The sequence below is a fragment of the Coregonus lavaretus genome (genome assembly GCF_964263955.1).
Source record: "Coregonus lavaretus genome assembly, contig: HAP1_SCAFFOLD_285, whole genome shotgun sequence".
NCBI classification, from domain to species: domain Eukaryota; kingdom Metazoa; phylum Chordata; class Actinopteri; order Salmoniformes; family Salmonidae; genus Coregonus; species Coregonus lavaretus.
Genome location: NW_028158101.1, coordinates 173,897 through 189,836, shown reverse-complemented (window position 1 = coordinate 189,836; position 15,940 = coordinate 173,897). Strand labels below are relative to the sequence as shown.

The following is a 15,940-nucleotide window of genomic DNA, read 5'->3' as shown; positions in this document are numbered from 1 at the left end:
GAGCCAGCTTCTACTGTATGCACCACAGTGTAACGCACATGCCTGGTCTCCCAGGGACAGGAAGTGAAGGCATCCCAGGGACAGGAAGTGAAGGCATACGGCTTGGAAGTCAATGCTCCCACAGGGCATATGTCAATCACATTCCCAGACAGCGCCGACATGAATGAATCTTCTCCACATGAATGCCGATCTGCAGGTCTTTCCCCCCTGCCAGTGGTCCCCAGATCCTCCACACCTGCAAGCTCACTGGCGAAGCTACAAATGGGGAAAACATTATTTAGGACATAGATGTCTGTTCCCGTTTGAAATTCTTGGTAATAAGGTGTTGCCTTCTATAATGAACGCTTCCATGGTGGACCATACTATGATTACTAGCCTGACTCACCAAACACTGTGGGTGCACTGGATACGCCGGGTCATGATGGTCTTGATGAGGGGACCAATGTTCCTGTCCTCCACGGCTCTCTCGCTCTCTAAGAAGCGGCTCCGGTCACTGCCAAACTTCATGGACTGGTCCTGTACAGTCTTCACGCAATGGAAACATGTTCCTTTTAGAAGTCCAATGCCAAAAACCTCACTGCAAGTCCCTCCCACAGGCTGAACCATCATCATGACTAACCTCTAAATGAGGCTTAGAAGCTTTAGAAAAACAATGATGTTATGATTTTACCTGAAGGTCACATTCTTTCCCCCCGGTCACAGGTTGGGCAGCCTAAAGGGTGTTTGGCCAACAGGAACTCCATCACACCCTGGTTATCAGAAGAAAAAGTAATGAAAAACACTGTAATACTGGTGATGATGGCCAAATAAGGAGGTAATGCAAACATCACTATAGAGAAACAGGCTATCAAAGGGATGAGGTGTTTGCAGGTGATTATACCTACCTAGCTTTCCTTGTCTTGTCAGAGTCAGTTAAAATGTTCCGACCCTCCATGACTGGCGTGGCGCATGCTGACACTGGCTGAGAAGAGATGTGGTCATATCAGAGTAAGACCGTGAGAGTGTCCATCATAGACAAGGGTACCAGAACATGCCAGACATTTGGAAACCTTTAATAAGATAAGATAACACGTAAGCACATACCTTTGGAGCTTTCTCAATCTCCTCGCGACACATCCGTCCGACACTTGCCTGTAACTGACAGGCGCTCACGGTAACAGAAGCGAGGAATCTGCACTCCCACCTTTTCACACGCCTAAAACAAAATATCAACTCATTTTTACGAAGCCTGATTTTATTGCCGAAGCAATTACTATCTAAAAAAATTTTGGGACAAGATGTTCTATTCTATAGTCAAATACAGTGAGTAGAGCCCCCCTGTTACCCGAAGCGCTGTGGTTCCTGATTCCACCATGAGTGGCTTCCCATCCACACACACCTCCACCAGGTCACTGGCTGCTGCTGTAGCTGCAGACGACAAACACCACATCGTCCTTGTATCCAAAAAAAAATCACCCTGCATCTCACACAATGACATTTACTTTATCAGTATCCCCAGTACATCATGCATCAGTTAAATGGTGAAGTGCACCATCACAATAAAAGGCAGTCTTAACAAACCACCTGCACTAAATTGAAAAATAAAATTCAATAAAAACCAAAGCATGGATTGCTGTCATACCTTGTCCATATACTTAAAACAGGGTAAGGAAACCAATGTTTAATTTTGTAATTTGGGTGAACTCTCTCTTTAAGGGAGAATGGTGTTTTATTGTCATTACAGTGTAGCATATGGGTAAATCCATTTCAATTCAATAAAACATATTTTTTAAACATGTATTTAACCCCTTAATGTTGGCACTAAACAATCTCCATATATACAGTACCAGTCAAAAGTTTGGACACATTCAAGGGTTTTTCTTTATTTGTACTATTTTCTACATTGTAGAATAATAGTGAAGACATCAAAACTATGAAATAACACATATGGAATCATGTAGTAACCAAAAAAGTGTTAAACTAATCAAAATATATTTTATATATTTGAGATTTTTCAAATAGCCACCCTTTGCCTTGATGACAGCTTTGCACACTTGGCATTCTCTCAACAGCTTCATGAGGAATGCTTTTCCAACAGTCTTGAAGGAGTTCCCACATATGCTGAGCACTTGTTGGCTGCTTTTCCTTCACTCTGCTTTCCAACTCATCCCAAACCATCTCAATTGGGTTGATGTTGGGTGATTGTGGAGGCCAGGTCATCTGATGCAGCACTCCATCACTCTCCTTGGTCAAATAGCCCTTACACAGCCTGGAGGTGTGTTTTGGGTCAATGTCCTGCTGAAAAACAAATGATAGTCCCACTAAGCGCAAAAAGCAGCTGGGATGGCGTATCACTGCAGAATGCTGTGGTAGCCATGCTGGTTAAGTGTGCCTTTAATTCTAAATTAATCACTGACAGTGTCACCAGGAAAGCACCCCCACACCATCACACCTCCTCCTCCATGCTTCACGGTGGGAACCACACATGCGGAGAGCATCCGTTCGCCTAATCTGAGTCTCACAAAGACACAGCGGTTGGAACCAAAAATCTCAAATTTGGACTCATCAGACCAAAGGACAGATTTCCATCGGTCTAATGTCCATTGCTCGTGTTTCTTGGCCCAAGCAAGTCTCTTCTTCTTATTGGTGTCCTTTAGTTGTGGTTTCTTTGCAGCAATTCGACTATGAAGGCCTGATTCACGCAGTCTCCTCTGATGTTGAGATGTGTCTGTTACTTGAACTCTGTGAAGCATTTATTTGGGCTGCAATCTGAGGTGCAGTTAACTCTAATAAACTTATCCTCTGCAGCAGAGGTAACTCTGGGTCTTCCTTTCCTGTGGCAGTCCTCATGAGAGCCAGTTTCATCATAGCGCTTGATGGTTTTTGCGACTGCACTTCTTGAAAATTTCCGGATTGACTGACCTTCATGAGCTGTTCTTGCCATAATATGGACTTGGTCTTTTACCAAATAGGGCTATCTTCTGTATACCACCGTACCTTGTCACAACACAACTGATTGGCTCAAACGCATTAAGGAAAGAAATTCCACAAATTAACTTTTAACAAGGCACACCTGATAATTGAAATTCATTCCAGGTGACTAACTCATGAAGCTGGTTGAGAGAATGCCAAGAGTGTGCAAAACTGTAATCAAGGCAAAGGGTGGCTACTCTGAAGAATCTCAAATATAAAACAAATGTATGATTTGTTTAACACTTTTTTGGTTACTACATGATTCCATATGTGTTATTTCATAGTTTCGATGTCTTCACTATTATTCTACAATGTAGAAAATAGTAAAAAATTAAGAAAAACCCTGGAATGAGTAGGTGTGTCCAAACTTGTGACTGGTACTGTAAATGACAGCTGAAAAGTACCAGTGGTCTGTCTTTGGCCCCAAGTGAGAGCAGGTCCCCCGGCTCCATGGCCCAGTAAAACCGGGTGCGGGTTGTGGGTAAACACTGGGGTAAATCCTGCATGGATTGGTAAATTGGTAAATGCACTGACATTGTTGGAGACTGTAGAGTGAGCAACTCCTGAGAGACGCAACATGATGCTGAACAATATAATAAATGCACAGCTAGCTAGCTAAGCGAATAAGTAAAAAGCTGGTTTCATCAACAAAGTTGTCATTTAGAAAATACAATCACTCCCATGTTGGCAAGCAGCATCACCTGACATTTCTGTATAAAGATAGCTAGCTATAGTTCCCTTTATAGGATAACGCGTTACAACTAGCTAGCATCTGTCTTTGGCATCTAGCTGTCTCTCCCTAGTTTAGGCAGGAATAAGAAGATTATGTAAATAGTTAGCTATAAGTAGCTAAAACACGTGAATCACTTGCATACGGAAGCCACGTAGCTAACAGTTGCGTATACACGATACAAAACGCTTGCAATGCATAATTTTTTCGCCACGACCACTCTGACCATCCCATGACCATCGTGGCTAGGCTACGCTAACGTAGCTAGCCAATACATATTTTTACAACCATCAAACTTCACGGCGCCGCCGGTACTACATAATACGTTAGTTCTGATGGTTTTCAAAACATCTTCAAATATCACATTGCCCTTATACTTTAGAGATTCTACGTACACACGAGAGCTGTCATTGCGAGTCCTTACCATGCCACTGTCACTCCAGCCTCCGTAGTAGTGGCGCCTCAACGATCACCGCTGACTGCGCGCTTTCTCTATTCCGCTGCGTCACTATTTGACCGTCCCCATTTCATGTACCCTTTAATGTAGCGCATAATGTTGCTGTCTAACAGTGTTAGGGAAACTACTCTGAAAAATATCGTTTACCAAGATACCAATGACTTCACACTGGAAGAAGTTACTAAAGTTAATTTGAAAAAGTAGTTCACTACATCCAAACTACTTCCTGAAAAAAAATGTCATATGTAAATCTAAAATGTCAGACTACAAATCGCAAGAATATCTGGAATGTAGCCTATTAAACAAACAAACAAAAAACGATGTTTCAAGTGAGAATTAAGCAGTTCTGATCCCGAAAAAGAAAGGAAATGATTGCCTACTTCCCCCATAGTTTATTTTTGCAAAAAATAATATTGTGTAGTTCCAGTAGTTATCTACACCACTACATGGCAAAAAAGGAATTAACAACTGAAAACATTACCTAGATTTGTATTTAGTTCAACTTCCACCAAGCAAGCTACTGGAAAATGTAATTCAATTACTAGTTCAACTACATGTAGTTTACTCCTCCCCAACACTGCTATCTAATCAATAAATTGCCATATCTCTATGAATGCATTATCTACCAATAAAGTGAACACAGCTACTCAACAATAAACATTTTAGTATTTTTAAGTAAACACAGCTACTCGACAATAAATATTTTAGTCGTTTTTTAATCTGTAAATTAGTCTACTGGTAATTTCTTTGCATATCATGTGAGAGAATTTCAGACATCCTCACTGGCTGAGCAATTAATTTCCATCAATGACAATGACAATTTCCATTCACTGAGATGCAATTGATTATAAAACGTCTTTTCATTCCTATCTCTATTCAATTCAAATTGTGCCAAAATCTCAGATTAAATGTCCAAAAACCTTAACCTGGTTTCATTCATTCCAAATAAATGTTCAACAACACCATCCATTTGGCAGTTAAATTAATCTGAATCAAATGTCAATAGCCCACTTTTCCAAGCATTGTGTCAAAATGTTGACTGAAGAAATGGGGGTGATTAATACAAGAATGACACAGTTGATGTTCTCTGAGGCCATGGTCCCAGATGTGGACTTTACTCAACCAAACTCAACTCATCTGGGTTTGTTTGCTGTGGGGGTTTTGGCAATAACAGGAAATAGCTGCATTTACATTGACAACAACTGGGCTGAACTTCAGGAAACCAGCAGTTAGGACTAATTTATATATTGTTTAAGTTTTATTGTCACGTGCACAAGTACAGCGAAAAGCCTTTATTGGAAATGCACATCTCTCGCTAGCTATACATGAATCGGTGTAAGGTATTCATGTCTTGTGTGTTCTGCTTTGATCAACTATGCGTGTAGTATTTTTATGCCATCCTCAGTGTATTATAACCTTAATTGAGGTTACAGACAATATCCTGTTGGTCCTGTTAGATTGAGCACCACTCTATACACAGTGCCTTGCAAAAGTATTCATCCCCCTTGGCGTTTTTCCTATTTTGTTCCATTACAACCTGTAATTTAAATTGATTTTTATTTGGATTTCATGTAATGGACATACACAAAATAGTCCAAATTGGTGAAGCGAAATGAAAAAATAACTTGTTTTAAAAAATTCAAAAAAATAAACAACTGAAAAGTGGTGTGTGCATATGTATTCACCCCCTTTGCTATGAAGCCCCTAAATAAGATCTGGTGCAACCAATTACCTTCAGAAGTCACATAATTAGTTAAATAAAGTCCACCTGTGTGCAATCTAAGTGTCACATGATCTGTCACATGATCTCAGTATATATACACATGTTCTGAAAGGCCCCAGAGTCTGCAACCACCAAGCAAGCGGCACCATGAAGACCAAGGAGCTCTCCAAACAGGTCAGGGACAAAGTTGTGGAGAAGCACAGATCAGGGTTGGGTTATAAAAAAATATCCGGAACTTTGAACATCCCACGGAGCACCAATGGAAAGAATATGGCACCACAACAAACCTGCCAAGAGAGGGCCGCCCACCAAAACTCACAGACCAGGCAATGAGGGCATTAATCAGAGAGGCAACAAAGAGACCAAAGATAACCCTGAAGGAGCTGCAAAGCTCCACAGCGGAGATTGGAGTATCTGTCCATAGGACCACTTTAAGCCGTACACTCCACAGAGCTGGGCTTTACGGAAGAGTGGCCAGAAAAAAGCCATTGCTTCAAGAAAAAAATAAGCAAACACGTTTGGTGTTCGCCAAAAAGCATGTGGGAGACTCCCCAAACATATGGAAGAAGGTACTCTGGTCAGATGAGACTAAAATTGAGCTTTTTGGCCATCAAGGAAAACGCTATGTCTGGCGCAAACCCAACACCTCTCATCACCCTGAGAACACCATCCCCACAGTGAAGCATGGTGGTGGCAGCATCATGCTGTGGGGAGGTTTTTCATTGGCAGGGACTGGGAAACTGGTCAGAATTGAAGGAATGATGGATGGCGCTAAATACAGGGAAATTCTTGAGGCAAACCTGTTTCAGTCTTCCAGAGATTTGAGACTGGGTTCACCTTCCAGCAGGACAATGACCCTAAGCATACTGCTAAAGCAACACTTGAGTGGTTTAAGGGGAAACATTTAAATGTCTTGAAATGGCCTAGTCAAAGCCCAGACCTCAATCCAATTGAGAATCTGTGGTATGACTTAAATATTGCTGTAGACCAGCAGAACCCATCCAACTTGAAGGAGCTGGAGCAGTTTTGCCTTGAAGAATGGGCAAAAATCCCAGTGGCTAGATGTGCCAAGCTTATAGAGACATACCCGAAGAGACTTGCAGCTGTAATTGTTGCAAAAGTTGGCTGTACAAAGTATTGACTCTGGGGGGGTGAATAGTTATGCACGCTCAAGTTTTCAGTTTTTTTGTCTTATTTCTTGTTTGTTTCCCCTTTAAAATTATTTTGCATCTTCAAAGTGGTAGGCATGTTGGGTAAATCAAATGATACAAACCGCCCAAAAATCCATTTTAATTTCAGGTTGTAAGGCAACAAAATAGGAAAAATGCCAAGGGGCGGCGAATACTTTCGCAAGCCACTATAGTGGCACTGTATAACACAGAAGCAATACATATTAAAACGCACTTACAATAAAGAGAAGGGACTGGATTCATTGTTTATTCCTTTGACTGAAGTATATTAGAATTAACAAATCAATTGCATTGCAAATTTCCCTCATAGATTACAAATTCCCACAAAAATCCCACACAGTGAAAGACAATGTGAACACTATTAGAAAATGTCATGTAAACATAGAGATTCATTTATACACCTAATATAATTAGAAGAAGAAAAAACGGCCTAATAGAATTTGTCTCTTGTGTATAACAGAAAACACTACAACAGAAAATCAACTTGTAATGGAAAACTTTTCAACATAATATGAAAGAGAAGCCCTAAATTCCCATCAGGGTTAAACTTGGATTTGTTTGAAGACCGAAATCTAAATACAAAAGTGTTTATGAAAATGGTAGATCTGCTTCTAATAACTCTTGTTCCTGAGGCTGCCTCCTTTCCTGTTTGTCTTTGGGGTAATTAGGATCAGATAATTTTTTCAAATCATTAAAGTTGCCTGTTTTCCCATGTGCAAGTTATACTTTTAGCGCAAGTCTTTACTCAGGTTTTCCTCTGAGGGCAATTTATAGTCAACAGAAGTTGGCACTGGAAGTAATTACAGCTTGGAAGTATCCAACTCAAACAACTAGCATAAATGTTACACTGAAGTAGAATATAAAATAAGTCACATCTGGACTAAAATAATGTTCAGGCTGGCTCTTTAAAGGTCAAATAGCAGTTTATTTTGGTTTCTGCTATAGGTAACTGTGGGATTAGTCGATGATTCTGTGGGCTCCTCTGGAGGACTGATGTCTGCTGCAGACAATGATTCAGTTGCAGAGATGGACTGGCTGAGCTCCCGCAGAGAACTCTTTGTGATGTCCAGACACGAGCGCTTCAGGAGCCGGCGAACCTTTTTGCCCACCAGCATGTAGAGGAGGGGGTTGACGCAGCTGTTGAAAAAGGCTAAGCTAGTGGCAAGAGGAAAGCCGGTCTTCAGAACGTCATGTAGGTACAGTGAGGAGTGCATGGAAAGCTCCATTAAACTAAAGGTATGGAACGGTGCCCAGCACAAAAAGAAGGCCAGAATGACAGCGGAAACTGTCTTAGAAAAGCTAGACAGGTACACAGAATCGTCAGACTGGTGGACTTTGATTACCAGGAGAATTCCAGTCACACAGATGGCACTGAAGGGCAGTAGGAATCCCACCGCGGTACGGACGACCACCAACGTAATGTGTCTCACAGCAGCTGTATGTCCATCCTGGACATTGAAGTTGTTGAAGCACACCACCCGGTCACGTAAACTCATAGTGTCACGGAATATCAAGGTGGGGAGGCTCAGTAGAGCAGATACCCCCCACACACAGCCACATACGACCCAGGCTCGCCACACACTGCGACACCGCTGAGACCAGCTAAGGTGGACCAATGAGACGTACCTGTCTATACTGAGCATCATGAGAAAGAGCACACTGGCGTACATGTTCATCACAGACACAAACGAGTTTAGCTTACACATGACCAGCCCAAAGGACCAGTGGAAGTCTCGAAGCACGTAGTCGATGGAGAAGGGTAAAAAGAGCACAAACACAAAATCTGCTATAGCCATGTTCAGCAACCATATACTGTTCACTGTCCGTTTGCTTTTAAATGCCGTCACCCATATGACTATTCCATTTCCAGTGACACCGAGCACAAATGAAATACTATACATGACTACGGATATGATGTGCATAGCCTCCTTCTGGGAGTATCCATCTCTGACTTCTTCTTCTTCTTCGAAGTCTCCATACTCCAGATAATCGTAGGTGTAATTGCCATAGTCCTCCATGGATTCTTCCGTTGCTGCAACACTACCACCTTTGTAAGCAGGGGTCCTGCAAGAATGAGAAAGCGTTAAGATACACCCTTTCAATATGTGGATTTTCAGTAAAACTTTATAAGTTGTTCCTGTACTAGTGTAGGTTAGAAACACTAATTACTTATGTTAACACTATGTTGTTAATTACTGTGTAACTGCACAAGTATAAGTGGTCCTCTGTAGCTCAGCTGGTAGAGCACGGCGCTTGTAACGCCAAGGTAGTGGGTTCGATCCCCGGGACCACCCATACACAAAAATGTATGCACGCACGACTGTAAGTCGCTTTGGATAAAAGCGTCTGCTAAATGGCATATATATATAAAAACTTAATACATGTTACCAGATTTTCTGTCAAACAGATAGCCTACTGTTTTGTCATAATAGCCCATAATGTTTTTATATAATAGATTCTCACCCAAATGCCCCTGCACTTATTTGACACAAATGTCCTTGTAAGTATCCCGGTCACAGTTCCTTCAGTTGTTTTAAAAGTGAGATTGTAAATTACAGCTGGGTTGGTCCTTATCCTGGAAGAGAGTGTCATCATTAGTAAGCCAACTACAAACAGAGGGGACGTGGAGTACATGTACACACACACACACACACACACACACACACACACACACACACACACACACACACACACACACACACACACACACACACACACACAGTCTTGCGCAGCTAACCTTGTGGGGACATACAATTCAGTCCCATTCAAAATCCTATTTTCCCTAACCCCTAACCCCAAACCTAACCCTAACCCTAACCCTAATCCAAAAACCTAACCTTAACCCTAACCCTAAACCTAATCCAAAAACCTAACCTTAACCCTAACCCTAAACCTAAACCTAGCCCCTAACTCTAATTCTAACCCTAACACTAATTCTAACCTTAACCCTAAACCCCCTAGAAATAGAATTTGACCTTGCGGGGACCAACAAAATGTCCCCAGTTGGTCAAATTTTTATTGTTTACTATTCTTGTGGGGACTTCTGGACCCCACAAGTATAGTTAACATGCTAAATCATGACATCATCCTGCTTGTCTGTTTCTTATGGTCATTCAAACTTGTGACAGGAAACCTCCAACCTACACAAATGTGTACAACAGGGTCTCCTCAGTCTCAGTTCCTCTAACTTTGCCTTGAAGGTCTATGGTCAGATAAACTGACGGCAACATACACAATCTTCCATGTAAATGTTGGCCTAATAAAAATGTATTTTGTATTAAAATAATTTGCCACACGATACAGTATGTGAGCTATGAAACTACTACTAACATAGAAATGCGTGGGCTGGGCGTATTCTATAAAATACAGATAACTCTGATTGATCAGAAAAAAAACAGCATCTGATATTTTGCGGATGCTGTCCATTTTCCTATGCGTTATCCAACAGCCACGAAAGCTTAGTCTACTTACACAGTAGCCTATATACATACCTTCCAGTCGCTGAATGTTACTATGTCCTGCCAATCCTCTCCGAGTCGGAATCACCCAAAAGAAAAACTTTCAGAAGTTAAGCAGCGTAAAAGTAGTTAAGCTACCCACTACGGCAACTGCCAATACTTTACCATTTGTCTCACTCAATGATATGTTTCATGGAAATTCCAAACTCCATCCCTATTTTATTACTGCGGTTGGCGTATAGTTCCTGTTCGGGTATATTCGTTAGTCTGTGCTGTGCATAAAACCCGTTACACCGTAATACATATTGGAGGAGTTGTGTTGGTGTCCAGTGGGCGCGTCCACTGACGCGTCACTTGCGCTGTATGAGAATGAGGAACATTTCGAATACTGTGGTAAAGGAATGCCTTGCGTAAGATTATACAATCGCTATACTTGTAGTCTGTCAAAAAAGATCGCATGATTTATATAACAGGTCAGGACGGATTTCCGACTGGTTGACCACTGGTAATCAAATCTCAGAAGTTCCTGGCACCAGCCTATTATGGAACATTTATACAACCTAAACAACCAACATGATTTACTGCAGTATAGCACATTATATAGGAGAAGCTCAATATACCGAGTCTAAATCAGTCTAAATCAAAAACACATAAAAATAAGTAACCCTGGTCATCAGGAATAATTTCACACCGTTGGACCCATACATTCTCTGAACTGGACTTGCTGGGCGCTGTCTTAAAAACATGATTGAAATACAGCCTTCTGTGAGGATTTCCTTGACTGCTCAAAAGAGTGCCGTGGACATGAAATCTGAAGGTTCCACGTGTTTTATGCAAAGCTTTATCAAATATTTAAAACACAGAAATGCAGGCAATCATTGACATTGATTGTGTCCTTTGAACTACAGCCTTAGCGAAGCAGACATACTCTCCCACTAGCTCCGATCGTATAGGATCTGTGGGTGGGTGGGAACCTGTATTGCACACAATTACCAAAGAAGGCCAAGATGATTGACAAAACAATAAAACCATTCCCATCAAAATAGCTCTTCAGCTGTTATGATGCTTATCAATGTGAGTTTAGACAGAGATAGGCACTGTGGTGCAGAACACAGTAAAATACTAATAATCAGCCTTCAAAATACATAGGCCATACACATTATCCTACCCACCATATCACAAAACTGCTCACTATTTATTTTGACCATGTAAAATATAGTGAGAATCAGGATATACATTACATGACCTTATCCGCTATAGTACATTAATGCAGTAGGTAATGGGAAGCAGTTCAAGCAGATGATCTGGGATGTGGGATGCCGGGCTATCTTCCCTGTGAAAAGCATCTGCATGTACTTTAAAGCTCGTGCAGGAGCCTGTGCTATGTGCGCGCGGGAAACCGGGGGATTTATATTGAATTGTAAGACACAGTACTTGCGCGGATGCAGCATAAGTAGGAGTCTGCCCGTTGAGTTCGAGTGGCTGGCCACCGCCTTCCATTCGCCCCGCTCCGGTTGCTGCAGGAGTCCTCTCCACCACTGACTGGATATATGAAGAATTTCCCGTAAACGACATCTCCCCGGCTGTAATGGACCGGAAGCTAATTACTGCGTTGACGTGTTGATATACAGATATTTAAAATATCAAATATGAATCATGCATTTGATATTTCTGGCAAATTTGCTCGTGAGCATCCTTGCATCCGGGCTCCATTCATCCATAGCATCAGTTGGTATGTACCCTACTGCATGTTCTTAGCCCAATCAGAACGGTATCAGTTACATCTAATAACTTGCATGCTTCTTTGTGTCATTATCTGATAGATATGATAGATATGTTGTTTTTTCTCGCTGTGCTGTTTCTATTTTGAGACGGAACTCTCCGGTCCGGAGGACAAGTCTTTTTAAGTGACGGTGAGAGAGGGGGCTCAGTATCTTTTGTTCAGGTTATGAACATGAAATATATCTAAATGAACCTGTGACGAATGTTTGACATTAACTCCTTTTAACTCTAGGTCTACCATTTTGTCCAGTTATAAGTACCTCAACGAAGATCAAAGCACCTTTATAAACTGCTGATACTTGAGACATGATTTACCAGCATTGACCTTATCAAGGCACTCATTTATTATGTTATGAATTGAACTGTGCTATTTCCAATAGTAGAATAATATTCAACAAAACATAAAGTAGTCTACCCAGTCTGTCATATTCAATTCATATTTTTCATTTTGTTGAAGACAAGTAGAGATTTATGTAATGGAATTTCACATTATTTTGAGTTTTTATAATTGTGTATTTCATTGTAAGCATAGCATTTTTATGGGAATCCCCAGGTAAATTTTTTAGGTAGACTTTGAACATTTTATGTCATAGCTTACTGCCATACTCTGTCATACTCAAATGGTCCGAATACACAACATTATACAGCAAGATGCACTTCGCTCTCTCCCCTCTGTGTCCTGGAGGAATGGTGAAGTCATGAACACTTCCTGCAGTAGCAGCAATTGTTTACGTGATTAGATTATGATTGACAGGCGTCCTTATGTGGGGGGGCTATGCAGAGTGCAGACTGACATGCTCGGGTGGTGGTGGGATATCTCCTCTTCTGCACTTTCCCAAGGAGGAGAGAATGAGGTGGTGGAGAGGGACGCAGCGCCATTATTGTTGGAGCGAGAGGCAACTGCAGCAGCGGCCACAGACAACACAAGTCACCATGCGGCTGAGCATGAGATCATCTACCCCTCTCGGCTCATCTACTACCTGAAGGAGGACTCGGAGAGCACCTACCATGACTTGGACACCCGGGCTAGGAACCAGGCCACAGAGGGCCATGACCAGGTGTGACAACATACCAGACTGATATGCATATGGGATGGGCATCCTATTAGAGCCCCAGAGTGCGGTGGGGGGGTTATACTTGTCGGTGGAAGTACACTTGTCCATGTTGGCACACTGGATGAAGTAAACTGATGAATGGGTATACTTTGATTGAAATGATAGGCTAGATGGAGTCATCAATGAGAGCGTTGTCTCGCTCTTTCCTCCCTCTGCTCCTACGTGATGAGGGCGACGCCCTATTTTACTTGATATGCAAGGGATTCTTTCTTAACTTGGCTTGGCAGTGAAGTTGGCATGCCATTCCTTACAGTCATTAAAGTTGCAATTGCTCAATGTAATACCCAATGGCTATAATATTCTATTTATATGGCAATTAACTAAGAATAATAATAATACATTTAATTTGTTATAGCGCTATAACTACTCTTACCATTACCAAGGGTGACCATTCTCCCAATACACCTACAATTAGAAAGGAAAACAGCCTGATAAGAAGTGAAAACAGTGACCTGTGTTTTCACAGTGACGTGTTTAACATTCTGTCTGTCCCACAGGCAGTCCACCTTGCCCAAGCCAGTTTCCAGTTAGAGGCCTTTGGCTCCAGATTTATACTGGACCTAACGTTAAACAAGTAAGTGCTTTTATATACCTTAAACCTCACTGTTCTTACTCAATACAGTTTGGTTAGCGGGCTGATATTTTAGCTTATGAGATAGGCATGGGTATTTGCTAACGGTCGCTGGTTCTAATCCATCTGTCGATGTGCCCTTGAGCAAGGCACTTAACCCTAATTGCTCCTGTAAGTGGCTCTGGATAAGAGCGTCTGCTAAATGACGTAAATGTAAATCTAACGGTGATGAATATGGGAATTTAGGTGTTGCCCTGCTCTTGGTTTTTGACGTTTTTCAGCAGAGACGTCTTTTTATATGAACGTAAGGAGTAATTTTCTGAACAGTCTTCCATTTTGAACCAGATCCAGTTTGTGGAACACATCCAACTACAGTTTCTGTCGTCAAGGTCATGGTTACAACAGTAGACACGTTGTATGGCCGCCGGGCTAGACTCATTGATACGGAGAGCACCATGTTGGGCCGGGTGGGACATCTTTAAATCAAAAGTGACAGGCCCCATGATTCCCGGGAGTTGTATGTGACTTTGTTCACTAGTAATGAGGTGTATTATATGTCAGGTGAATGATTCATGCAGGACCTCACATAGATAATATAGTCTGTGCTATGGCGATTGAACAGGTAATCTTGAGAGAGAGAGACTGCCTGTTTGCCTCATCACTGGTAGACTTCATATTGTGTCCACTATCAGTCTTCTCAGCGCTGTCACATGAAGAACATTACCTCCTATGACCGTGAACATACATTATGGTGTGAGATGACTATAACAAGCCAAATGAACACCTATAGAATGAGCATGGCAAATGCATTGTCTTTTCAAGTGAATAGAGGAATAGAGGAATGGGGAAGCTTGGAGTCTCATGGCAGTCATCGACCACTGAAGGTAGCGTGGTCTGATGACCACTGAAGGTGGCGTGGTCTGATAACCATGTAAAGGTAGCGTGGTCTGATGACCATGTGAAAGTAGCGTGGTCTGATGACCATGTGAAGGTAGTGTGGTCTGATGACCATGTGAAGGTAGCGTGGTCTGATGACCATGTGAAGGTAGCGTGGTCTGATGACCATGTGAAGGTAGTGTGGTCTGATGACCATGTGAAGGTAGCATGGTCTGATAACCACGTGAAGGTAGCGTGGTCTGATGACCATGTGATGGTAGCATGGTCTGATGACCATGTGAAGGTAGTGTGGTCTGATGACCATGTGAAGGTAGCATGGTCTGATGACCATGTGAATATAGCATGGTCTGATAACCATGTGAAGGTAGCATGGTCTGATGACCATGTGAAAGTAGCGTGGTCTGATGACCATGTGAAGGTAACATGGTCTGATGACCATGTGAAAGTAGCGTGGTCTGATGACCATGTGAAGGTAGCGTGGTCTGATGACCATGTGAAAGTAGCGTGGTCTGATGACCATGTGAAGGTAGTGTGGTCTGATGACCATGTGAAAGTAACATGGTCTGATGACCATGTGAAGGAAGCGTGGTCTGATGACCATGTGAAGGTAGCGTGGTCTGATGACCATGTGAAGTTAGCGTGGTCTGATGACCACTGAAGGTAGCGTGGTCTAATAACCACTGAAGGTAGCGTGGTCTGATGACCATGTGAAAGTAGCGTGGTCTGATGACCATGTGAAGATAACATGGTCTGATGACCATGTGAAGGTAGCATGGTCTGATGACCACTGGAGGTAGCGTGGTCTGATGACCATGTGAAGGTAGTGTGGTTTGATTACCACTGAAGGTAGCGTGGTCTGATGACCATGTGAAGGTAGCGTGGTTTGATGACCACTGAAGGTAGCGTGGTCTGATGACCATGTGAAGGTAGCGTGGTTTGATTACCACTGAAGGTAGCGTGGTCTGATGACCATGTGAAGGTAGCGTGGTTTGATGACCACTGAAGGTAGCATGGTCTGATGACCATGTGAAGTTAGCGTGGTCTGATGACCACCTAAGTTAGTGT

At 42.2% G+C, this 15,940-nt stretch overlaps 2 protein-coding genes and 1 pseudogene across 3 annotated transcripts in view; 1 reads left to right on the top strand and 2 right to left on the bottom strand.

Annotated features, from left to right (window-relative positions):
• Positions 1 to 47: 47 nt before the first annotated feature.
• Positions 48 to 4,308, bottom strand: LOC311124428 (NADH-ubiquinone oxidoreductase 75 kDa subunit, mitochondrial-like; annotated as a pseudogene). Its single transcript, XR_014615162.1, has 7 exons — positions 4,078 to 4,308; positions 1,325 to 1,407; positions 1,084 to 1,195; positions 885 to 961; positions 671 to 749; positions 386 to 525; positions 48 to 255 (listed from the first exon to the last, which is right to left on the bottom strand). The product of XR_014615162.1 is annotated as an NADH-ubiquinone oxidoreductase 75 kDa subunit, mitochondrial-like (transcript).
• A 2,977-nt stretch (positions 4,309 to 7,285) lies between these two features.
• On the bottom strand, positions 7,286 to 10,784 carry LOC311124432 (chemerin-like receptor 2). Its single transcript, XM_084198581.1, has 3 exons — positions 10,544 to 10,784; positions 9,516 to 9,627; positions 7,286 to 9,116 (listed from the first exon to the last, which is right to left on the bottom strand). Exon 3 carries the CDS (start codon positions 9,068 to 9,070, stop codon positions 7,958 to 7,960), a length of 1,113 nt encoding a protein of 370 aa, XP_084054707.1. The 5' UTR covers positions 9,071 to 9,116; positions 9,516 to 9,627; positions 10,544 to 10,784; the 3' UTR covers positions 7,286 to 7,957.
• A 1,382-nt stretch (positions 10,785 to 12,166) lies between these two features.
• LOC311124430 (disintegrin and metalloproteinase domain-containing protein 23-like) overlaps positions 12,167 to 15,940 on the top strand; it is a gene marked incomplete at both ends in the record, with an annotated part of 66,659 nt that continues 62,885 nt past the window's right edge. The window contains 3 exons of the mRNA XM_084198579.1: positions 12,167 to 12,242; positions 13,133 to 13,350; positions 13,905 to 13,981. Of these exons, the coding sequence (XP_084054705.1) occupies positions 12,167 to 12,242; positions 13,133 to 13,350; positions 13,905 to 13,981 (371 nt within the window). The remainder of the gene's footprint in view (positions 12,243 to 13,132; positions 13,351 to 13,904; positions 13,982 to 15,940) is intronic.